The following is a 26,384-nucleotide window of genomic DNA, read 5'->3' on the forward strand; positions in this document are numbered from 1 at the left end:
GGCTCTGGCAAGAAAATTCCTTGCTGTCCGCCCCTCATTGAACAGGGTCCTACGGCCCACCTTTCCGGGGCGGGGCCTTGGCCCCTGGCGGGAAACCCCAACCGCTCTTTCCACGTGGGGTCAAACTTGATGAGTAACAGTACAACGCTGCAAAGGTACGTTGGATCGTGACGGGCTGAGGGGTTATGCAGATGGCTTGTTGGTTGTTAGATGTAAAGATTTAATAACCAAACTAAAAGAAGTTGCAACGCATGTTTTTGATTCTCCCACTAGACAAAAGGAAAGGGATCTGATTACACATGTATTTAACGGGATAACTGACTTTTGGGACCTGTATGTTGAATGCAAATGGTTTCCAGATCATTAACAATATTCATGACCCTGGAAGTACCTACCTTATGTAGGTAACTATGTGTGGGGTCTTCAGGACAAACCTCAACTGTTCTGAATAACAGTTTTGCTAACTACCGCAGTCTATTTTGCTTGGTCTTACACTCCAAGTCGACTTATCAATAAATTAAGGAAAGAAAAATGGGAAAAATTAACCAATTGGACTTGTACTCCACATTGACATGCAGGCCAAAACATTCAATAGCTAAAGAGCAGTTAAGTCATCCAAAGTCTGACAAACAGGATTCAGCAGTGGCCAGCCTTTCACAAGTACGCTGCATTATTCTACAGTGAAGTCATCAGCAAAATGGGACAGTTCATGGATTTTCAATGGAAGCAGAGAGATCATCGATTAGATCGACAATAAGGTAGGTCCCAAGATGTTGCTTTATGGAACCCCAGCCTGAAGCAAAAGATCATGAAGGGTACTATATATTTTTGAGCACACAAGACTGAAGAGCAACATTCATTTCACATATTGCAGATGAGTAAATAAGCCAACAGTTGTCTGAGGCCCGTTTATACCACACATTCCAGGCCACTTGGGACTGGGCCAGCAGTGATCGTGAAAGTGCATTTGGCACACACACCTTACCAGGCCATCAAGAAATACATCGCAAGGAATTATTTTTACATGTTACCTCGCACTAAACCGATGCGGTTTGCCACAGTGCGGTCAAAAGCTTTGCCGACACAGAGCAAAATGTTGCCTGCACAGACTCAGGAATGGCTGATTTTTTTTTTTCCTCCTCCGAAATTAAATACATCGCATGATTACATCACAGTGCTGAATTGGATACAATAGCCAGGGTATTCGAGCAGATAACTAGCCACTCCACATTCCACCATGGCTGATCAGATCGGTTGAGATCAACTTATTGTGGCCCTGCTCGGTGGCCTCAATGACTGTACAGCACAGAATTTTTTGGAATGGAGACATTGAACAGATTGCAAATAAATAAACCAACTCCAATTGGATATATTCCTAAAATAAACAGGGGGGGGGTCACATTTATTTTGAAAATATTTCTTCAGAAAAACCAACTTCATGTTCAAGTACTGTTTGGAGACAGTTCACCATGCAGAAAGTTCAAGTGTTAAAATGTCCAAAAACTTTTGTACTTCATCAAACTGGGAATCAAACCAAATGCTTACTGACTTTGCAGCCATACATTATATTTAAATCTCTGGTGTATAATCAAAATGTCACACTCCTTGCTTGAAGAGAAAGATAAATGATTGGTGAAAAGAGGGTGTGGGTGGAAACTGCTCTTCATGAAAATCGCAAATTAATCTCACAATGAAATTTTTCCCGAGTACTAATAATGGCTGAAATGTTTGCACTGTACCTGGTTACCATTGGCATTTCACAACAGATAACACCAAATATCCCCACCACCACTGGGGGAGGAGGGGGAAGTAAATAAATCTTTACTTCTAACCTTCAAAGCAAAAATTTACCAACAATGAAATTTCTATTTCACCCCAATGTTTGTCAAGAATTTAACAAATCCAAATACAGTGTGACGGAGGACCCCAAGTCACGTGGTTGAGTTATTGGCGTTCACGGTCGAGTAGCGACCCACCACGTCACCGAGTTGTCCTTGTGCGACGGCCTACGATTCAGCAGAGTCTGGGTGGAACCCGAGGTAGCTTTTCCTCCCCCGCCAGCCCCCCCCCATGGTCTGCAACAATACACACACGCGCATGCACGCACAGGGATTGAGGCAAGATAGGAGAGGAGTTGAGGCTACGGTCTCTCGGTACCTTGTATAACTGATATGCGGTACCCGAACGTGCCAATACGTTTGGGGGGAGTGCACCGTGGCGTGGTATCCCCCTGGGCAGCTGGCGGGTCGCTCGCTTCGGGCAGCTTGCGTCGGGACAGTGGGCGTGAAGGAGGGGCTTGAGTTGGGAGGGTGGAGTCAGCGTCATGTGGGTGGAGAAGAGGAGCCACCCAGTGATGACGACTGAAGGCGGAGTCGAGGTCCAGGTTGAGCGGAAGGCGAGGAAGGGCAGCAGAGAGAGAGAGAGAGAGCGAACGGACCCGCTCCAACCTTTATAGGCCCCACAGCGCGGGGCGGGGGGCCACCCCGAAACTCAGTGACATCCCCCAAATTGGGCGTTCTGATTGGCCCTGACCGCCTGTGCGGCCCGGCCACGATGGCCGGAAACTGCAACACTCCATTTCCGGCAAGATGACCCGACGCCGCAAAGATGTCCAGCTCAGACCTCATGGCACGAATCGCCCACACCGAACTCCGCGCCATGAATCCATCCCCTTGCAAGAACCCCCGGGCCGTGCCCTGATGACCGGCTAAGGGCAGCATCAGTCTCGCACGCCCACCCCCGACCAGCGCTGGCCAATGAGCCCGCTCCTTGTGCGCCAACGTGGCCCAAGCTGTACAACATTCCCCCACCCGATCGCAGCTTTGCTCGCTATAGAGGCAAGAAGGTAAGATGTTATGGCGATCAGACAGTAAGATGCGTCCATTCGTGCCCGGCTCTATACGATAAAGTGTCGCGAGCGGCGCACGGGTCTGCCTTCAAACACATTCCATACAGTTAACGTGGATCTGCCATTACGCACATGGCCAGCGCTCACGTTTTCCCGATTCTGCTATCATGTGCACGGGGTGAAACCCGATCGATATTTGTCCAGAAATGGGTTGAAAGGAACGCGCCGCCTGCGCCTTGCACACTCGCATCCCGCGCAACGTGGCATGGGGTTGCCTTTCTAATACCGTCCTCAGTACGCGTTCCGTGCAGCATGGACGTCGTGCTGGATGTGTTTCCTGTGTTGTGGAAAACACCATCGAGTGGAAATTACCGCTGCGAGTGCGTTTGGCAGGCTGTATTTTGTATGGAGGATTGTAGGTTTAGTGCCTGCTTGGCCTTTGCAGAGGACCCATCTCAGTGCAGGGCGCACGTGGCTCAGATTTACCTAAGGAATAATCAGAAAAGAAGAGTAGAAATGACGTTAGAAACTACAAGTCTGAAGACGACGATGGTTCACGAGCGGTATTTGACGATGTAGATTGTTTCAGAAGTCAAGGATAAGACAATGTGATAATGTTTGACCAAGTTATAAAAATGATCAACATGATGTGGTACGAGTGAGAGGTTATGAGATGAAAAATGTCGAAAACCCGGTTTCGTTCAACAACTTTCAAAATTTGACCTTTGCATAACCTTTAAAAGGTCACAAAACAATGTTGTGGACATTAAAATAAGGAAACAGGATACGTGCTATAGCTTATTGGAGTTAGTTCGTCGCAGGTTGAAAATCCGGTTTGATTCCCACAACTTTGAAAATTTGACCTTTGTGAACTTTAAAGGTCAAAGGTCAAGGATTATGACCTTTGGTGCAAAACTTCCTCTGGAACATTCCACGAACAATATAACGTCATATAGGCTATATGGCATTTCAAGCCTGGTGTTGGCGCAGTGGTTAGAGCAGCGGCTTGGGATCCAAAAGGTCATGAGTTCAAGCCCCGTTGGGCCACTGAATTAATACACCAGGGGGTTGACTCAGCCTGCCATCCTTCCGAGGTTGGCGAAATGAGTACCAGTATACTGGGCCGGTGTATACCCCGGTGAGAATAGGTGTACCATATCCCTGTGTCGTAAGAGGCGACCAGGGTTGCGTCAGGAAGGGCATCCGGCGTAAAACATGTGCCAAATCACTATGCGGATCATACGGATGATCCGCTGTGGCAACCCCTAACAGGAGCAGCCGAAAGAAGAAGAAGAAGAAGAAGAAGAAGAAGAAGAAGAAGAAGAAGAAGAAGAAGAAGAAGAAGAAGAAGAAGAAGAAGAAGAAGAAGAAGAAGAAGAAGAAGAAGAAGAAGAAGAAGAAGAAGAAGAAGAAGAAGAAGAAGAAGAAGAAGAAGAAGAAGAAGAAGAAGAAGAAGAAGAAGAAGAAGAAGAAGAAGAAGAAGAAGAAGAAGAAGAAGAAGAAGAAGAAGAAGAAGAAGAAGAAGAAGAAGAAGAAGAAGAAGAAGAAGAAGAAGAAGAAGAAGAAGAAGAAGAAGAAGAAGAAGAAGAAGAAGAAGAAGAAGAAGAAGAAGAAGAAGAAGAAGAAGAAGAAGAAGAAGAAGAAGAAGAAGAAGAAGAAGAAGAAGAAGAAGAAGAAGAAGAAGAAGAAGAAGAAGAAGAAGAAGAAGAAGAAGAAGAAGAAGAAGAAGAAGAAGAAGAAGAAGAAGAAGAAGAAGAAGAAGAAGAAGAAGAAGAAGAAGAAGAAGAAGAAGAAGAAGAAGAAGAAGAAGAAGAAGAAGAAGAAGAAGAAGAAGAAGAAGAAGAAGAAGAAGAAGAAGAAGAAGAAGAAGAAGAAGAAGAAGAAGAAGAAGAAGAAGAAGAAGAAGAAGAAGAAGAAGAAGAAGAAGAAGAAGAAGAAGAAGAAGAAGAAGAAGAAGAAGAAGAAGAAGAAGAAGAAGAAGAAGAAGAAGAAGAAGAAGAAGAAGAAGAAGAAGAAGAAGAAGAAGAAGAAGAAGAAGAAGAAGAAGAAGAAGAAGAAGAAGAAGAAGAAGAAGAAGAAGAAGAAGAAGAAGAAGAAGAAGAAGAAGAAGAAGAAGAAGAAGAAGAAGAAGAAGAAGAAGAAGAAGAAGAAGAAGAAGAAGAAGAAGAAGAAGAAGAAGAAGAAGAAGAAGAAGAAGAAGAAGAAGAAGAAGAAGAAGAAGAAGAAGAAGAAGAAGAAGAAGAAGAAGAAGAAGAAGAAGAAGAAGAAGAAGAAGAAGAAGAAGAAGAAGAAGAAGAAGAAGAAGAAGAAGAAGAAGAAGAAGAAGAAGAAGAAGAAGAAGAAGAAGAAGAAGAAGAAGAAGAAGAAGAAGAAGAAGAAGAAGAAGAAGAAGAAGAAGAAGAAGAAGAAGAAGAAGAAGAAGAAGAAGAAGAAGAAGAAGAAGAAGAAGAAGAAGAAGAAGAAGAAGAAGAAGAAGAAGAAGAAGAAGAAGAAGAAGAAGAAGAAGAAGAAGAAGAAGAAGAAGAAGAAGAAGAAGAAGAAGAAGAAGAAGAAGAAGAAGAAGAAGAAGAAGAAGAAGAAGAAGAAGAAGAAGAAGAAGAAGAAGAAGAAGAAGAAGAAGAAGAAGAAGAAGAAGAAGAAGAAGAAGAAGAAGAAGAAGAAGAAGAAGAAGAAGAAGAAGAAGAAGAAGAAGAAGAAGAAGAAGAAGAAGAAGAAGAAGAAGAAGAAGAAGAAGAAGAAGAAGAAGAAGAAGAAGAAGAAGAAGAAGAAGAAGAAGAAGAAGAAGAAGAAGAAGAAGAAGAAGAAGAAGAAGAAGAAGAAGAAGAAGAAGAAGAAGAAGAAGAAGAAGAAGAAGAAGAAGAAGAAGAAGAAGAAGAAGAAGAAGAAGAAGAAGAAGAAGAAGAAGAAGAAGAAGAAGAAGAAGAAGAAGAAGAAGAAGAAGAAGAAGAAGAAGAAGAAGAAGAAGAAGAAGAAGAAGAAGAAGAAGAAGAAGAAGAAGAAGAAGAAGAAGAAGAAGAAGAAGAAGAAGAAGAAGAAGAAGAAGAAGAAGAAGAAGAAGAAGAAGAAGAAGAAGAAGAAGAAGAAGAAGAAGAAGAAGAAGAAGAAGAAGAAGAAGAAGAAGAAGAAGAAGAAGAAGAAGAAGAAGAAGAAGAAGAAGAAGAAGAAGAAGAAGAAGAAGAAGAAGAAGAAGAAGAAGAAGAAGAAGAAGAAGAAGAAGAAGAAGAAGAAGAAGAAGAAGAAGAAGAAGAAGAAGAAGAAGAAGAAGAAGAAGAAGAAGAAGAAGAAGAAGAAGAAGAAGAAGAAGAAGAAGAAGAAGAAGAAGAAGAAGAAGAAGAAGAAGAAGAAGAAGAAGAAGAAGAAGAAGAAGAAGAAGAAGAAGAAGAAGAAGAAGAAGAAGAAGAAGAAGAAGAAGAAGAAGAAGAAGAAGAAGAAGAAGAAGAAGAAGAAGAAGAAGAAGAAGAAGAAGAAGAAGAAGAAGAAGAAGAAGAAGAAGAAGAGGCTATATGGCATTTCGCACTCCTCGGATTATCCATACTTTGATGAAATCAGCGTAAAAACAAGCTTGAAGTGCCACGGGCAAGGTGTTCGAGATAGAGCAAAATGGTTTCAAGACTTTACGTGGGGAATGACCTCAAGATTATGCATAAAAAAATGTTGTCATCCTAGCTCTCAAAGTTTGGGCGGTCGTATTATTTTTATGTCAAACTTCGCAATTTTCTAAGTTCGTGACCTTGTGACCTTGACATGAAAATGAAAAAAAAAAAAAAAAACGAGCTCCCTGGGGCAATGCAGGTGCCATTGGGCTAACCAAATACCGAAACCCCTGCCAGATTCAACAAACCCCCCTCGGAGAAGATGCAAATTGAAATCGGCTACCCCCTAAAAATACAATTTGCAATTTTCCAAGTTTGTGACCTTGACACGAAAATGAAAAAAAAAAAAAAAATTAAATCGAGCTCTGTGAGGCTATGCAGGTACCATTGGGCTAACCAAATACCGAAACCCCTGCCAGATTCGACAAACCGCTTGGAGAAGATGGATTTTTATGTCAAATTCACGATTTTCTAAGTTAGTGACCTTGTGACGAAAATGAAAAAAAAAAATAATCATAATTAAAAAAAAATAAAATTAAAAAAAAACGAGCTCCATGGGCTATGCAGGTGCCATTGGGCTAACGAAATACCGAAACCCGTCAGATTCGACAAACCCCCTAGAAGATGCAAATTGAAATCGGCTACCCCCTAAAAACACGTTTTTTGGGCGTGGCTCCACCCATAATGGGCGCACCATGCCCATTCTCAGGAAAACACAACTAGATCATGATATAAACCTCCCACCAAAATTTTATCATGATCGGATCAAAACCCACAGAGCTATGCTCAGGACAGACAGACAAGCCGGTAGGCGGACATGGGTAGTCGATCAAGTCAAATTTAGTCGTTTTTCAGCCGTTACTCGCCAACAAAAGCGTCCATAGCAACGGTTTTTTCTCACACAAAACTAGGACATACCATGAACCTCCCATACCAGTTTCATGTGTATCTGACTCAGTCTCTGAGATATAACGAACTGTTTTTTTATTGTCTTCGACCAGGGTTCATTCAAAGTCTATCTTCTCCGACAGTTTTCATAGGATCCGGCTGGAAATTTTTGACAGTATGGCTGAATGTACTGCCCACAGTCGCTCGTGGCCCGATTTTTGAAAAAATTGTTTTTTTTTAGGATTTTTCAAAAATTTCAAAGGTCCGTTGCTAGGCAACGGATGGGTCCATATCAACGGTTCTCATTTGCACACAACTCGGTCATGGTATGAACATACCAACCAAGTTTCGTCAAAATTGCCATTGTATTAACGGAGCACTGGACTGAACAGACATACATACAGACAAGCCGGTAGGCGGACATGGGTAGTCGACTACCCAATAGAAACTGACGTGATGGGCCCGTTCGATGGGGAATGACCTGAGGATTAAGCACAAGAAAATTCATGATTCTAGCTTCAAGGGTTAATGCTGCAGATTGTTTTTCGTTAAAATACCCCCACATTTAGAGGTTTTTCGGCCGTTGCTAGGCAACGGAGGGGTCCATAGCAACGCTTCTTTTTCACACATAACTAGGACATACCATGAACCTACCATACCAGTTTCATGTATATCTGACTCATAGTCTGAGATATAACGAACTTCATATATTTATTGTTTTCAACCAGGGTTCATTCAAAGTCTATCTTCTCCGACAGTTTTCATAGGATCTGGCTGGAAATTTTTGACAATATGGCTGAATGTATTGCCCACAGTCGCTCGTGGCCCGATTTTTGAAAAAATAAATTTTTTATGATTTTTCAAAAATTTCAAAGTCCTGTTGCTAGGCAACGGTGGTGTCCATAGCAACGGTTCTTTCTCACATATAACTAGGACATACAATGAACCTACCATACCAGTTTCATGTATACGAGTCAAAATCAGCTAAGGCGTCAAAGTGTAACACAATCATCAAAATATAGAATTCTTTATTAAATGATATAACTAATGTTTTTAGGAAGTTGAATTACTTCGCTATAATAATCAACAGGAGAAAATATAGTTATGTACCCACATTGAGAAAAAAAAAAATAGTATTTACCCCAAGCTTTGAGGGTTTATGCACGTTATTGTTGATGGACAGAGACGGACAGCTGCCGACTTTGCATTGCAGTGCGACAAGAGGAACGTAGCTTTACTTTCAGGGACATCCAAAAAATTTTGAATAAATACATATAGTGGTAATATTTATACTGTTCTTCATCCCCACCCCCTCTATTTCTGTCAAACAATACCGTGCACAAGACATCCCCCTATTGGCCACATTCAAATTCACATGCAGCGTCCTAAACATCACCCATAAGAACCACTCGGCGAAAAAATATATTTAGGTGGTGTTTTCCGTGTAAAATGGGGTAGAGTTGGCTTCAAATGCTTCAAAATGGACCAAATCACTAACGTGCACAATACGTGTCCGTCAGATTCTAACGTGGAAATGGCCAACTCGTCAGAAACCAAAGAAAGTGAAGATGGTGGACCTGACCTCGTCCTTTTCGACCATGGTTCCAGCACTTATTTACTTTCTTTAAATGTAATTTACATTCCTACGAAGTCACACAACATTCCGATTCATTTTTTTCAAGTGCAAAACAGATATTATACTTACGCACGTTAGATATTGCGCACGTTATTTTTTATGACAGACACCGACCCCTTCAAATATATCGCCATTACGGACTTCTTCCACAGATTTTGATGACGTAATACGCACCGGCAGGGTCAAAAGTCTATTTCCGGGTGCAGACCGTTCAAATGATCCACCGTTGGCGGGAGTTGATGGCCTGGATTACGCAGCGTTATATTCACGACGGACGCGGTCGGATTGGTTTTCATACCTCGATATTTCGATACTGAAAAGCTTTGGGGGCACAAAATGGGTTACATGCCATCAGGAACTTCGCATACAGACACGGCCATGACACCATTTCAGTACATGCTGCTGCCATCTGGTAGTAAACTCAACCCTGAGCCCCTAGACAATTTTGACGGACGCACTAACGTGCACAAGCGGGATTTTAAACCACATATTTTTTTTATTTAGCAAAGGACAGATGATTAAATTTATGTTCATACATAACCTTAGATGGTGACCTTTAAAAAAAAAAAAAAAAATATATATATATATATATATATATATATATATATATATATATATATATATATATATATATATATATATCTATATCGAATACAAATCGAGAAAAGGCAATAAAAGCAGTGTAAAACTGGTCAATGAAAAATCTGACACTCAGGGCCTTCAAAAAAATAGTTTCCCTCTTTTTTTCCCTCAGACTTTAACATATGTGCCTGAAACTGTCTTTTTTTTAATCTCCTGGAAATATATACTGAAATATCCAACCAATATTTTCAAATAGTAGAAATGTATTGAATGATTTTCTCATGGCCTACAAATATAACACCTTAGCTGATTTTGACTCATAGTCTCTGAGATAACGAACTTCATTTTTTTTATTGTTTTCGACCAGGGTTCATTCAAAGTCTATCTTCTCCGACAGTTTTCATAGGATCTGGCTGGAAATTTTTGACAATATGGCTGAATGTACTGCCCACAGTCGCTCGTGGCCCGATTTTTGAAAAAATAAATTTTTGGAGATTTTTTTTGAAAATTTCAAAGGTCCATTGCTAGGCAACGGATGGGTCCATAGCAACGGTTCTCATTTGCACATAACTAGGTCATGGTTGCAACTAGGTTGCACACAACCTACCAACCAAGTTTCATCGAAATCGACATTGTATTAACGGAGCACTGGACCGAACAGACATACAGACAAGCCGGTAGGAGACATGGCTGCTCGCTCTAGATGAAAAGCTGGCCGACACGACTAGCCGATATTCATGTACATGCTATCGATCAATTTAGCACAATAAAGATTATCACAGCCCTCTTAGTTTGCGCCCAGAAACCCACCTTGTGAAATTTCAGGCATGTTTCCAAAGAGACTAACAAATGGTAGCCCTGGTAATTCCATTTATCGACTCGCAAAAGATTTTATTTTTTTATATGATGCTGTAAGACATTCTCCTTGGGCACAAAAAACAGGTTCCTCAGAGGTCCAGTTTCGGAGGTATTGATTTTTTTGTACAGTCCACAATAAGTGTACGATGTACGATAAAGTATTTTAGCTTTTGCTAAGCAACGGAGGTGTGCATAGCAACCATTAATTTTTGTGTACATGCAAACCACATTGTACACATTTCACCCAAGTTTCATGAAAATCAGACTCTTTCTCTTAGAGATATTCGCAATTAACCGTTTGAGATGTTCGACATGTACTCGCCCAAAACCTATCTCCTCCGACAAATTGGCATGAAGGGAGCTAGATAGACTGCGCACAGAACTCTAAGCTTCGATTTTTTTGACCACTTTAAAGGGCCGTTGCTCGGGACCGGGGTCCCATATTCGAAAGCACATGATTCCCAGAAATATTGGTCCTACCTACCAAATTTCATTGGAATCTGTTGAGTGGTTTAGCCCCTAGGCTTGACCAAAGTTTCGTGGACAGACAGAAATGTCCAGAATAAGGGTGCTCTAAGAGCAGCCAACAGATAGACAGACAAACATATCGACGGAAATACTGATAATAAGGGTAGATAGATTGACTACCCAACAGACAGACAGACAGACACACCAATAACGAATATAGTGGTCACTTATTTTTTTCATGAAAATATTTTTTCGTGAAGCAACTTATTCTTTTCGTGAAAATATTTTTTCGTGAACTAAAATGAAGAAGAAATGATGTAAGCAAACCTCGCTAAGAGATCATCGCAACGCACACCCGCTGTCCCGCTCGACAAAAGGGAAGGGACGATGGACAAGTATATTAATGAAATAACTGTCTTGGGACCACTATCTGTTGGATGCATGCGGTTCTGAGAACCGCAACACTATTTGAATCAAATGTTTTATTGGAACTTGTATCTTCTCTTGCTTTGCTAAAGGCCTAACGCCAACTATCTTGGCCTTTCCATGCACCCATTGTTCTTTCCTGCTGCTGCTTTTATTCTCTGTCGCCCCTCCCTTTTCCTCTTCTCTCTGATTTATAATTGAGGTACTTGCCATCTCTTGACAGGCCTTTAAGATCTATGTAATGTGAACAGCCTGGATCTATTTAGAATTGTTTTACTTACAGTTGTACCCTTGCCTTGCTTTAATCCGTTTGTCGTCTTTGACCAGCATGATAAGAACTTTGTGGGATGTCTTTCTCATGTGAAAACTGTCCCAGTCAAGGTCAGATATGGGTCGTTATGACCCAACTCCCCTCCTCCTCGGCCCCCTTCACCTTCCCTTACTTGGGCATTATATAGACAATTTCTGAAACTCCGATTTTGCGGAGACCATTGTATGTTTTACATTGATGCTCCTTCGCTCCATGATATCATGCGTAACAAACATTCTCCAATTGAATTGTACTTTGCCTCGAGTGGACATTGAATATAAAGAGTTCCATTGAGTATCAAGAGTTCCACAACAATTTGGTGCCGTGACTCAGATGTACTGATCCCTGGGGGGCACAGCCTATGGTCCGGAGTGACAGTGACCACCTGGTGGCCACAAATTAAAGGTAAGCAGAAAGCGTTTGCCCTCATCCCTGGTCAGAAACTTGCCTTTAAATGGGTAACGTACTTGAACAAAGGAGAGTACACATCGGAGAAGCTTTATTGATAGGCCGAAGAGGATCCAGCGGTCAGGGGCCGTTTAAGCCTGCGGGGATAACTACAGGGTGTGGACCCTGGCACTTCAGCGTTATAAACCGAGATCAAGGATCTCTAACGGAGAGTTGAAGTCTCTGCCGTGCTTTGAGAGGGGTTGAAGTCCTCACTTGCTGTTTTGGGGAATGCTATTGTGTACTGGGGATGTGGTTTGAGTTAACGATTGTATCTTGTTGTTTCTTTACTTTGCTGGCCAGCACGTTTGTCATAACATTGTATTTGTGATCTTCAACGAGGTTAGAGAATGGGGAATAATGTCGGGAAGTATGATGAAGATGAGCAAACAGAAGTGACCCACACAAATCCATGCAGAGGGACATGCGCGAGATACATGTTCGATAAATTCGGACCAGACTCAGTGAGCGACATTGGGAAATGGTGCGAGTGGACGATGAACAGCAAGTTTTGTTTTCCAGAGAACGGTACCTTTGATCGGGATTGTTTGGAGAATTTGAGAAAGGTAGGGATAAGAGAACTGCAAAAGAAGTAAATTAGAGTGCATACATGGATTGGATGCAAGAGTGCAGAGACAGGACTGTGAAAACACGATTGCTGAATTTAAAAGATTATCTCATAAAAGTAACACAAATGCCTTTGAGGCTTGAAGGCAAAGAAAAAAGAAAACAAGCTGCCCCCATAGACTTTGATGATGACGGGGAGCGGTCAGATTGGAGGTCTAGCCCTGTCCCAGCCTTAGTCCCCACTGCGCCACCTTTAGAGGACAAAGTACCGGGCACAGAGGGTGCAGATCGTACGGATCAAGGTGCGAGACTAGGGGGTGCAACAGGAGTACCACCAAAAGTGGAGGTTACAGATAGTGATGAAGGAAAATATGCTGCGACACGATGAGAAAGGGACCCCCATGGTGGTACTGTTGGGGTGCAGACCAGGTCGCAAAGGGCCACCACAAGGGAGGATGATAAGGAAATGGCACCACTAGGTATGTACCCATTGTGAGATTACCCCGGTCCTGAAGGCGTGCAAGCCATATATAGGCCGTGGGGTTCAGAATTAAGAGCTATCGCAAATGAGATGCCGAAAATGCACAAAGACCCACAAATGCACAAGATCCTTTTTAAATGGTAGTTTGACGATTAATCTGCTCACTCAATGCATACGAATTGTCAATTACTAAAATACCTGTTTTCCTTAATTATTCATTTCTCTGTAACTCATCTCTTGGAACCTATAATCAAACATATTTTAATCAAATGTATTTTATTGGAACTTGCATCTTCTCTTGTTTTGCTAAAGACCTAATGCCAACTCTCTTAGCTTTTCCATGCACCCAATGTTCTTTCCTGCTGCTGCTTTTATCCCCCGTCTCCCTCCCTTTGTTAGATTTATAATTGAGGTACCTGCCATCGTTTGACAAGCCTTTAAGATGTATGTAATGTGAACAGCCTGGATCTGTCCAGAATCGTTTTACTTGTAGTTGTACCCTTGCCTTGATTTAATCCGTTTGTCATCTTTGACCAGCATGATAAGAACTTTGTGGGATGTCTTTCTCATGTGAAAATTGGCCCAGTAAAGGTCAGATATAGGTCGTTATGACCCAACTCCCCTCCTCTTTTTCTCTGTTCTTCTGCTTGGCCCCCTTTACTTTTCACCACCTTCCCTTAGGCATTATATATAGATGATTTCTGTAACTCCAATTTACCCAAGACCATTGTATGTTTTACATCGATGCTCCTTCGCTCCGTGATATCACGCGTAATAAATATTCTCCGATGGAATTGTACTTTGCCTCGAGTGGACATTGAATATTCAGAGTTACGTTGAGTATTAAGAGTTCCACAACAGGTGTACCTCATTTAGCGTTGTAGATGCGTTCCAGAAGAACACGATGTTAAGCGGGGTCAAATTTCTCATAGACTTGCATGTATTAATGGGGGGATGTGTTCTGTCAACGTTACAATTGTAATTATAACTTCCATCTGCATCATCGATAGCGTAATGTGGATGCTAAAATAATACATACTATATCTGAAAAAAAACATTCCACAGGTGGTAAATAAATGAACAAAAACAAAATAAATTTAACACTCACTTGTCTTATCTCAAAGCTAATGTTGGTCGTGTTGATACCACTGAATGCCTTTGCTCCGATGTGGTATCGGAGGGGTTGGTAGGGGATGCTCGGGTAAGGGAGAAGTAGTGAGGATAGCCGTGTCACTCAGAGTCTGGTGCAGGTTCAGGGTGTTTTCTCATGAAGAATGAGTCGAGAGAAAGTTGTCTGGTCATCTTCTTCTCCTTCTCCTTGTAAAGCTCTCTTGTAAAATGATGGTTGAAGTATGGTGTGACCACACGAGGCGGAGGGGTACCCGACAAGGCCCTGGTCCCCAGCTTGCCTTTCCCTCCTGGGCTGAGGGACCGAATAAGGACCCCACGAGGACCATTTCGTGTGTGCGTGTGTGTGCGTGTGTCCGTGGGCCCCGTCTGTAAGTAGAAATTGTTAAGTGCTTTTGTTCATTGTACATTGCATTTATTCACACAACTCTGCTCTTTGTGCTCCCCTGTCCCCCCTGATAAATAAACCCCCAATTGTTCAATGTACCAGCTCGTTGTCTGTCACTTTTTCATTGACCCAGCACGGTGCGTAATGAGAATTAGAGAGGCCGTGTGCCGCAAGTTGTCATTGGGACCGGCGCGGCTCTGGTAACTCCAGCTCAGTACACCGGACCCGAGTCGGCACATGCGACTCGGTTCGGACAGAGTCAGCCGAGGGTGTGGTTTCCCGGGTGGCTAGATGACGTGAGTACTTAGGTAAATTGGAATTAGACAAGTGGACCCTACCTCACGCCGTCAAAATATTGGCGACCACGGTCCTTTAAATGACCCGTGACCTTTCGGAGTTGTCCGGGAGTCACGACCTAAATTCCGGGTGTACGGTGGGAGACGGCTCTACTGCTCCCCCTGGTGGTCGTTTATCGCCGCCGAACCCCGGCCAACAACAGTATCACCAGTAATCTTGAAACTGTGCAGGTTTCTGCGATGCATAAAACGCTCAAACCAACCTCGGCTCGCTGTAAAATTCACCGAAGAACTGTTGCGTTATAATTTTTCAAACAAACTTTTAGCCATTTCCATAATAACCAGCTGGCTCAAGGGCATATTCCACTCGTTTTGGTCCTCAATCCACACGGACAAGTCTCTCCATTGCACTGCTTGTACTACATGTCACCTTAGTTGCAGTCAAAGGAATCACATTTTGGCCACAAGTTTTTTAAAAAATCGTTCTCACCATGGTCGGAGCAAGTGCCATATGACGTGCAACATCCATGGCCCAATCGCCCGAATTGAAGCACCTTATCACCTTCATTTTTTGCTCGTGTTATGATGCTTTTACGAGACACTTTGGTTTCAGACACAATATTAACATTAGCTGGGCATTTTGTTGCCATATTTAACACTGCAATCACTTTGTAACAGAAAAAAAAGCAAGCACGATAACGCTACGACACAGCGAGGGGTGGCGGAAGATGAACGGAAATAGTGCCGGATGTAGCGTCACTCGAATGGTGCGATGCGTTATTTTTTTTCATCTTTCATTGCATGATGCGTTCGTGTCGCTGAGATGTTTTTGCTTGGATGTATTGTTGTGGGCCGGGGGCGAGGAACGGCCGCCAGGTGGAGCAGTAGAGCCGTCTCCCACCGAACACCTGGAATTGCAGGTCGTAACCTTCAGACAACTCCGAAGGTCACAGGTCACTTAAGGACCGTGATCGCCAATTCTCTGACGGCATGGGGTAGGGTTAATAGCCAAATTTCAATATACCTAAGTACCCACGTCAAATTACTGGGGAAGTCACACCCTCAACGGACTCTGTCGAACCGGGTCGCTCTACCGACCTCGGTCCAGTGTAACAGAGTGGAATTACCAAAGTCCGTCGGTCCAAACTACAACTTGCAGCCCAATCGGCCTACTGGTTCTCAAGCACGAACCGTGCTGGGTCAATAATAGGAAGCACAACAATGAGCTGGTACACTGAACAATTGGGGTTGATTTATCATGGGGCAGGGGAGCACAAAGAGCAGAATTAAAACCAAACAAGCCGGGAGGCGACGATGGTTCGTGGGCATTATTGAGGAAGCCCTACCGTAAAAACCTATCTCTTCTGTCAAAATTGACCAAATCAAATCGGATTTTTTATATGTTGTACTTATGGACATTACGCACAGCTCATAGGAAATGAAATTGCGAGGAAAAAAAAAAAAAGTTCAAGTGGGCGTGGGACGCCCCTCATACAAAAAGACAACTAGACCATGATATCTAGCTTGTGTCCAAGTTTCATCAAGATCATATTGTTATGGAAATGGCCTTTAGTAGGCTACTAAATATAGGATTAGCTCAAATCCCCGATTAAATGCATGTTTAGCTTGGCTATTCGGTAAAATAGACGTTACCTGTGTGTCGGGAGGTGTGGGATGCATGTTATTGTTCGTACAGTGGTGGTGTGTAGAGGGCTTCTTCTTCTTCCTCCCCCTCTCCGGATGAGGCCCCGCCAGTCGGCTGAGAAGGAGTGGCCAAAAAGAGGAAGTAAAACTAAGGGAGGAGTTTTGTCGGCTTCGTAAAGGGGAGGAGCTGGTGGGCAGCAAACGAAGACCTCGTGGAGCGGTTCAGTTTGGGGGAACAGTCGATTTTCGAGGCGTGCTTGGGTTTCGAGGAGAGAAGGAAAGGAAAAAAGTGGTAAGAAACTGAGAGGACGGAGGTGATTCTGCCTTGAGAGAAATGGCAGTCGGCTTTGAGAGGCGAGCGTAGAAAAGGAAAGACAGGGGTGATTCTGCCGAGAGAAACTGTAGTCGGCCGAGTCCGGCCGGTGGTGGAACTGAGAACGCCGAAGCTGCTATCTGCTTCGTGAGGACCTGGCTGCTGTGTGAGTCTGGAGTCGGCTTCGAGCTGAGGTCATCGACAGGTTCGGCCTGTGTCTGGCGACGGAGCCTCTGACTGTCCCTGCTCACCTCATGGCTCGACGATGTTTTGGAATCCCATGGACCCAGCCTGCGGAGCCCGGCACCGCGAGTTGGCCTTATCTGGTGAACAGGCCAGGCCTGGACTTGTATGCTGGACCTTGAGAGAAATCAGCTGGGACCCATCGTCGATCCAACGGTCTTGTGCCGTCGGCCTTACGTGGGGTCAGAGCGCGCAGAGGGGGAAGGCGAGCGCCATCTCGCCACGCGGCGTGTTCGAGATTGGGCATGAATCCGTGGACATCAGCTTGTTACGAGCGACATTCGTGCTTTTGACACTTTCCTCTCGTCCATGAAACATCACCAAGTACTCCATCTTGTCTGCATGCTGTCTGTCTTGTCTGCATGTTGTTTAAGGCATATCTCAGTAGGTATCCCCTCGAAACCCGTAGATCTAGTTAAGAACAGGTTATAGATTGTTAGTAACATTGTCATGAATATTTTGCTTGTGTTGTGTTCCCCGAGGTTCCCCAATAAATCTGGTTGGTTCGTATGAAGTTGCCACTATGGATTAATTCGTGTCACGTCGAGGAACGATCCGTTCGATTGGTATATAAAACCAAAATGGTTAAAGACTGGCAGAAAAACCAGTCTGTAACCGGGGTTCCATTTCCCCAACTAGTAAGGTCCAGGATTACGTTGGTATCGCGAATGAAGACGCGTGACCCGAGACCTGTGCCGAGCCAGCTGGCATTATAAACCCCGGAGACGGCGGTGGTGAGGGTGGCGCCAAGAGTCGGGTGAGAATCCCACCACCCCGGATACGTAACAATATCAAACGTCACGGAGCTATGCTCTGGAGAGAGTCACAAACAGACACAACAAAAATAGTGGTCACTGCTGGCGCCCGCGAACCAATATGATAAATGCAATTTATATACAAGCAAACACTTAGCAATTTCTACTTAAGGACGGGGCGGGCGGACGGGCACGCGCGCGCGCACGCACGCACGCACGCACAGGACCCCGTCGGGTCTTATTCGGTCCTCCAGCCGAGGAGGATAGTTCAGGTGGGGGAACAGAGCTTGGCCAGGGCCGGGTACCTTTCCGCCTCGTGCAGTCACACCGACTCCAACCCACCACGGTGGGACTCGAACCCACGATACTGGCTGCTCGATCACCACCACCACGAGGAGCCCCGCGAAAGACCGCAGTATCATGATGGCTCCAATGACGCACACCAAGAGCAATGGCCACGATGACTGCTCTACTCTCTTGTCGACCACTCTACTCTCTTTTTGCGAGGTCCGAGGGATTTCTTCCCCTGGCCACTCACCTCCTGATTGGACGGTGGTGAACATCCCATCTGGCTGGGCGGGGCCGTCCTGAGGTAACTCGTCTCCGGATTGGTCGGGGGCTTCTGAGGTACTCCTATCCCTCATTGGTTGCAAGGCACACCCATCTCGCTGGGCGGAGTTGACCTCACCCCGCCTATGCCCGTGGCCCCGAATACGTGCGTAATGGCGATGATGGAGCAAAGGGGAGATTTAAAGATGTAAAAAACCTGACAATAAAGAAACCCGCAGCGCACACATGAAATTAACCCATGAGACAGAAGGACAGGACCCTGACTATCAACACATACTTATCGAAATAACTGAACTGCGGGGACTGCTGTCAATGTGCAAGTGGCTGCCAGATTAGTAACAGTATTTGTGCACCTTTTTGTTAGCATTTTCCTTAAAAACCAATTGTTAAGTATCCCAAAAGTAACATTTCTGAAGTGTTTCTTTCCCCGAAAGCTGGACTCCACTGCTTTACATATCTACTATACTAAAAAAATAGAATATGTTTGTATGTGTGTGCATTTGTTTGTTTGTCCTTTATAGGCGGCCGAACTGTTGGATGGAATGAGATGAAACTTGGCATGAGTGATCCTTGGGACGTGCAAACGGACATGGGGGGGGGGGGGTCAAGTTCAAGGTCAAAGGTCACGGGGTCAAGGTCACCAGGTAACTTTAATTTCTCAATTTCATCCGATCGAGAAGGGACCAACGCCATTCGACAGATAAGCAAAATTAAATGACAGTTGATTGACGACATTCACTTCCGACTTCTGGTTTTCGAGTTATGACGTCATAAATTGACGAAAATGTCAATTTTTCGTGTTTGTTTGTCCTTTATAGATAAGACGGCCAAACCGTTGGATAGAATGAGATGAAACTTGGCATACGTGATCCTTGGGAACGGATATAAGGGGATCAAGGTCAAGGTCAAAGGTCACGGTCACCGGATAACCTCAATTTCTCAATTTCATCCGATCGAGACGGGACCAACGCCATTCAACAGATAACTGTACCCGCCCATGGGCGGGTACTTTGCTAGTTCATTATAAAATACGACTTGAGGGCACCGATAACAAGCAATTTGATTTGCAGTGCAGATACTTTTTGCCCTCAGGTCGTGTGGTGCATGTAAAACGAGATACAATTTAAAAGCATTCATGATGCATGTGTGAAAAACATGTTTTATACTGGAAACAGTAATGTATTTCAAGCGACGCGATAACGAAACATTAAAATTGGGGTCTTACTGATATATATTGTTGCGGTTCTGGGAACCGCATCCCTCCAACGTACAGTGGTCCCCAGAGTGATTTCATTCATATATGTAGAGATTGTCCCATTCGAAAAGAAGGAAGGGACTTACGAGACAAGTGTGTTGTGTGAATCTCAGTTAGGTCTGATTATATCTCTGAACTCATTCCTATTCTTTTTTTCTCTATTCCTGAGGTAAATCCAAGCAATGCGTCCTCGCGAGGGCCAGCGGGCACTCCCCTCGGACACCCATCTGTAGAAAACTGCGGCTGCACCCTTCGCCGTAAGAATGCGTCCTCACACAAGACCAAAAAGGCACAAAACACCAAATGCCCACACTGAACGGAACACGTGCAGCAGCCGTAATTTCCACCCATTGGGCAGAAGAGATAGGAAAGATAACCTACATGATGGCATGCTGCAGGAATGCCATACTAAGGGAATATAAGGAACACACCAATGCTAACTTACAGTATGCACGCGGCGCACTCTTTTCAACCCATATGTGAGTCGAATAATTTTATCCATTCTTTTCCTTTGGTTCATGACAGATCAGAGCTGGCACTACGCACACCACTGCTTTTGATAAATGACTGCATGTTCAATGGCGGCAGACCGATGCAGCATGCGGCGGCAGACCCGGGGTAATTTATTATCGCACACAGAGCAGGGCACGAATGGCACACATCTTGTTCGGGTCTGCGTATGTGTTTACCATAGCATCTTACCGTCGATCTTCGCTGACCACCGTGGCTGCGGGTGTCTTCCTGCGGATGGCGAATGTCCTCTCGCCTCTCCGCCCGGTGAGGCTGCATCTAGGCAGAGGCGCGCTGTACGGCTCGGGCCGCATGGCTTACAGACAGGCAGCGCATTGACCGGCGCTGACTGCCGGTCGCCATGGAAGGCCCAGGAGTTCGTGCAGGGCGATTCGTGTTACGGTGCTCGGAGCGAGACAATTCCACAGCTTGGAACCATCTAGCCAGAAGTATAGTGGAGCCGCTTTCGGCCATCATGGCTGGGCCTTGTGCTGGCCGGGGCCCAGAGCGCCCGATTCGGATGACGACAGTTTCGAGTCGTCGCCCCCACCCCGCACCATAGGATCTATAAAAGGACGAGTTGCGGGGCCGTTCGAGCATTCCCATCTGCTGGTGGTTTTCCGTTCCTGCTCATTTCTCATGGTTCCTTGCCTGTCGACTCAGCCTTCTTCACAACCTCGTCTCTGGCTCCACCCACCCGCCTGGTCCTGTCTGCCTTCCTCCACCCACTGGCTTCTCACTCCGCCCAAAGTCCTTCCTTCAAGTCTGACAGTCGCACCCCATTCTCTGGATTGTCGCTTAGCTGCGCGAAGTGCCTCGAAGCAGGAGACGATGAGCCAGCTGTCAGGGAGGTATTGCCCAGCGGAGCATCCTCACAAAACGTACTGGTGGCACAGTCGGTCAATCGTGGAAGGTATAGAGACCGTTAGCCTCATCTTCTCTCCATCGGGGTGTGTACGTGTGTGTGTGTCATGGCACCTGTCCTTGTTTAAGTCAAGAGTGTACAAAAATTATATTGGGATAACTCTGCTAGTGTCTGCATTTAGAAGTTGCTTGTATTATTGCCGTACCTTTCACATTTCTTGCCATCACACACACAACAATAAACAATGAATCGTGCCACATTTTTCCTCGCCTGCCTGTAATAAATCCTTTTTAGAAATGTTCCCAGCTCGTTTTTGTCTTTTCTTTCATTGATCCAGCATGGTCCGTATGCTAACTGGGACTTTCTTCCTAACGATCCGTTCCTTTTAGCTGGTACGTCATTGGCAGTGTCGCTCGGCTGCATCTGATCCGGTTCAGACAAGACGCACTGAGGGAATGTCCCCCAGTAATTAGGTAACCCGGTTAATCCATAGACGGAGGACCATAGGTTACCTGGTTAAGTTATTGGCGTTCATGGTCGGTTAGTGACCCGCCGTGTCACAGAATTATCCGTGTGCAACGGCCTGCAATTCCGGGAAGTTTTGTGGGAACCCTTGCTGGCTCCCCCCCCCCCCAGCAATATATATATATATATATATATATATATATATATATATATATATATATATATATATATATATATATATATATATATATATATCAGTCCCCTGCCTAATAAGATGTGATCTACCAAGGGCTCATTTTGCACTTTACAACCAGGATTGAACTCGGAAGACTGTCAACATCCAAGACAAAGGATTATAATCCCAGCAGCAAGTGTTTTGGGCAAAAAGGTAACGGGATGGGAGGGGTGCTGTGCAAAACGTTTTTTTTTGAGTCAAACAAAAAAAAAAAGGCTTATTCTGACAACCACAGGAAAACCAGTTGGGGGTGGGGAGAGAGTACACATTCTGTGTATACCAAGACAAAATCTAACAGCAGTGGTTATTTTAGTACATTTCAGAAGCAACTGCTCAAAATGAACTAAAAATCCAAGAAAAATACTTTTACAACAAAGCAAGTATTGGTGGAAGAGGGAATGACAAAAAAATGGAATAAAGAGTATTGGGAATAATATCAGACATTTGCAACATTTGCATGCAATTGCAAGAGTCCCCCCCCCAACCACATGGTGTTTTTGACTCCCATTCACCCCCCCCCCCAAACAGAATGTTTACTTGTAAGGCTGCAGTTGCTGCCCTACTCGAGTCAAGATGTTGCCCTCAAGCCTTTTACTGTTACCTTGCTCTTCTATATTATCTAAAACACATTTTACATGGAACTTGTGATCAAACCCCTAATATGACAGCAACATGATGCTTTGTATGAAGAAAACTCACTTGTACAACAGTTGTATGGACCAGCAAAGCAACAAAGTGTACTGTTGATGAGAATGAGCAACACGAACATGATACGAGGACAACGAATAACGGCTGAGGGGAAAAATACAAGAGTTGAAAAGGACGTTCCTCAAACAAAAATACAATTGTTTTCCACCTCATAGTCTGTACAACCACGAACCTATCTCTCCATGAATCACGGAAAAAAACAGGATGAATGGTCCAGTGTTCTTAATAAAACGTTTTATTCCTTTATAGTTCAGAGTAAATGGCAATATAAGTATTCAACTGCAAACAGTTTCTGATAAATACCAATCAAGGAAACTAAGGGAGAACTCAATAAAACAAGAACAGGAAATTAAAGTGTGGCATTTTCAATGATCAAGCCTTACAAATGTGTCACACAACAAAATAACAAATATATAGGAACACCACTCCGAGAGGGTGGTGGGGGTGGGGGAGGAGAGGAAAAGGAGATTTAAAGTGAGGGTGGGGGGGGAAGATGATTCCAAGTGAGGATGGGGGGCAGAGGAAGATGATTCCAAGTGAGGGTGGGGGGCAGAGGAAGACGATTCCAAGTGAGGGTGGGGGGCAGAGGAAGACGATTCCAAGTGAGGGTGGGGGGAGGAAGACGATTCCAAGTGAGGGTGGGGGAGGAAGACGATTCCAAGTGAGGGTGGGGGAGGAAGATGATTCCAAGTGAGGATGGGGGGGGAGGAAGATGATTCCAAGTGAGGGTGGGGGGGAAGATGATTCCAAGTGAGGGTGGGGGGCAGAGGAAGACGATTCCAAGTGAGGGTGGGGGGCAGAGGAAGACGATTCCAAGTGAGGGTGGGGGGAGGAAGATGATTCCAAGTTAGGATGGGGGGGAGGAAGATGATTCCAAGTGAGGGTGGGGCCGAGGTAGCTGCTTCCAAGTGAGGGTGGGGGGCCAGGCAGATGAATCCAAGTGAGTGTGGGGGGCAGGAAAGAAGATGATTCCAAGTGAGGTGAGGAAAGAAGATGATTCCAAGTGAGGGTGGAGGAAAGAAGATGATTCCAAGTGAGGGTGGAGGAAAGAAGATGATTCCAAGTGAGGGTGGAGGAAAGAAGATGATTCCAAGTGAGGGTGGAGGAAAGAAGATGATTCCAAGTGAGGATGGAGGAAAGAAGATGATTCCAAGTGAGGGGGAGGAAAGAAGATGATTCCAAGTGAGGACGGGGGGGGGGGAGGGGAAAGAAGATGATTCCAAGTGAGGACGGGGGGGGGAGGGGAAAGAAGATGATTCCAAGTGAGGATGAGGGGGAAGAAGATTCCAAGTGAGGGGGAAGAAGATTCCAAGTGAGGGGGGAAGAAGATTCCAAGTGAGGGGGGGGGGGAAGAAGATTCCAAGTGAGGGGGGGGAAGAAGATTCCAAGTGAGGGGGGGAAGAAGATTCCAAGTGAGGGGGGGGAAGAAGATTCCAAGTGAGGGGGGGGAAGAAGATTCCAAGTGAGGGTGGGGGGAGGAAGATTCCAAGTGAGGGTGGGGGGAGGAAGATTCCAAGTGAGGGTGGGGGGAAGAAGATTCAAAGTGAGGGTGGGGGGGAAGAAGATTCCAAGTGAGGGTGGGGGGAAGAAGATTCCAAGTGAGGGTGGGGGGAAGAAGATTCCAAGTGAGGGTGGGGGGGGAAGAAGAAGAAGATTCCAAGTGAGGGTGGGGGGAAGAAGAAGATTCCAAGTGAGGGTAGGGGGAAGAAGATTCCAAGTGAGGGTGGGGGGGGAAGAAGATTCCAAGTGAGGGTGGGGGAGGAAAGAACATTCCAAGTGAGGGTGGGGGGAGAAGAAGATTCCAAGTGAGGGTGGGGGGAGAAGAAGATTCCAAGTGAGGGTGGGGGGAAGAAGATTCCAAGTGAGGGTGGGGGGGAAGAAGATTCCAAGTGAGGGTGGGGGGAGAAGAAGATTCCAAGTGAAGATGGGGGGGAAGAAGATTCCAAGTGAGGATGGGGGGAAGAAGATTCCAAGTGAGGATGGGGTGGGGGAAGAAGATTCCAAGTGAGGATGGGGTGGGGGAAGAAGATTCCAAGTGAGGATGGGGGGGGGAAGAAGATTCCAAGTGAGGGTGGGGGAGAAGAAGATTCCAAGTGAGGGTGATGGGGGAAGAAGATTCCAAGTGAGGGTGGGGGGGGGAAGAATATTCCAAGTGAGGGAGGGGGAAGAAGATTCCAAGTGAGGGGGAGAAGATTCTAAGTGAGGGGGAGAAGAAAATTCTAAGTGAGGGTGGGGGGAGGGGAGAAGAAGATTCTAAGTGAGGATGGGGGAGGGGAGAAGAAGATTTTAAGTGAGAGTAGGAGGGAGAGGGGAAAAAGATTTTAAGTGAGGGTTGGGGGGAAGAGGAAAAAAAAGATTTTAAGTGAGGGTTGGGGGGGGAAAAATAAGATTTTAAGTGAGGGTGGGGGAGGAAGAGGTAAAAAGATTTTAAGTGAGGGTGGGGGAGGAAGTGGAAAAAAAGATTTTAAGTGAGGGTGGGGGAGGAAGAGGAAAATAAGGTTTTGAGTGAGGGTGGGGGGGGGAAGAGGAAAAAATGATTTTAAGAGAGGGGATGTGGAGACAAAGGGAGATGAAGCTGGGAGGAGGGGAGAGGGGTGAATAAAGATGAAAAGCAAGATGGAGTTTATGGAAATGTCATCTCGGTGGGTCGATGGCGGTAAAATCATCTCTTTAGTAAATGCATTTAAGTTAATAAACTCAAATCGCGATTTCCGATTTCACAGGAAACAGTTGTGAGCGATCTCGTCCCGTCCAGTTCCAAACGACGAACCCATTGTGTGTTCCTGCAGGTCCTCCCCTCCCCCCCCCTTCTTCCCTTAAAATAGCTTTTCCCGATTCCTCACCATCTTCCGTCGAACCACAAATGCTTGCGGAGAATTAAATATGAACAAGACCTCCTTAGTTCGGAGATATCATCACTACAAATCATCCAATGATTACAAACATCTTTAACTTCAAGGGGAAGGAAAAAAAAAATTAAATCTCCTCAGAACACAAATACACGTTGAAAAATAGCGAATAAAAAATGTTATTAATTTACAAGGCACCAACCGGTCCATGATTGGATCGATTCCCACGATGAATATCACGGCAAAGCACATTTACAAAACATTTCACCACAGAAAAACATAAAATAACGTTAATGCCTCATTTATTGTCCTCGCGCGGCCTTGTTGGGGGGCGAGAGGGGGGGGGTTCGAGAATGGGCTCAAAGGCGGGAAGGAGAAAATAAATAAGATCGACTCGACGAATGTGAGACACGTGAACCTCTCACCATGTTCGGGGATTCTCGGGTCGAGTCTCGGATCGAGAGGTAAGAGGGATGTGGAAGCAAGAAATCTGCAGATGCCCAGGCGAGGGATGCAAAAAAAAAAGGATTGTTGTGGATGTTGGACGATCGAGGAAACCTGAGGAGCACCACGTTACGAACGCCTAAAGAAACCACAAGTGCGGACGTACCCACTCCCTGATACTGGCGGTATCACTATCACATATAAAACCTCATGATTGTCTGCGGGCATCCCCATTGGCCGCAAGGACCGCGGACCGTTCCTTCGCCACGCCCACTTTTGTAACCACGCCCCTCGCGACGCCTCCTCCCGCTCGCTCCTTGGCCATGGTGTTCATCGGGCCGCCAGTCCGACTGCTCTCCAGCCCCAGTGCCTGAAGGACTATCCGTCCAGCTGGAATAGCCGTCGTGGATCACGACGAGTCGTATGACTATTTTTTTCCCCCTTCTTACGTAACCAGCAATGGCTGGATCTCATTAAACACGACACAGCACGAGTTTCATCCGAGAGAATTAACAGTTCACGCACGTTCACTCCTTCCATTCCCGCGCAATCTTCAAGGTAGTTTTGAGGATCGTTTTGTCTTTGTCACTTTATTCATCGTCAATGGTGATT

The 26,384-nt window shown here is 45.1% G+C and overlaps 1 protein-coding gene across 2 annotated transcripts in view; it reads right to left on the reverse strand.

Annotated features, from left to right (window-relative positions):
• LOC147019717 (cofilin-2-like) overlaps positions 1-26,004 on the reverse strand; it is an 85,440-nt gene extending 59,436 nt beyond the window's left edge. Inside the window, exon 1 of one of the 2 annotated variants that reach the window (XM_085894383.1) lies at positions 25,754-26,004. In XM_085894383.1, coding sequence (XP_085750509.1) covers positions 25,754-25,756 — 3 coding nt within the window. In that variant the 5' untranslated portion in view covers positions 25,757-26,004. The remainder of the gene's footprint in view (positions 1-25,753) is intronic. The other variant, XM_085894385.1, reaches the window with a different exon arrangement.
• Positions 26,005-26,384: the final 380 nt, after the last annotated feature.

This window comes from Eptatretus burgeri, chromosome 9, assembly GCF_056783735.1.
Source record: "Eptatretus burgeri isolate ZD-2024b chromosome 9, Ebu_testis_v1, whole genome shotgun sequence".
In the NCBI taxonomy this organism is placed as follows: Eukaryota; Metazoa; Chordata; class Myxini; order Myxiniformes; family Myxinidae; genus Eptatretus; species Eptatretus burgeri.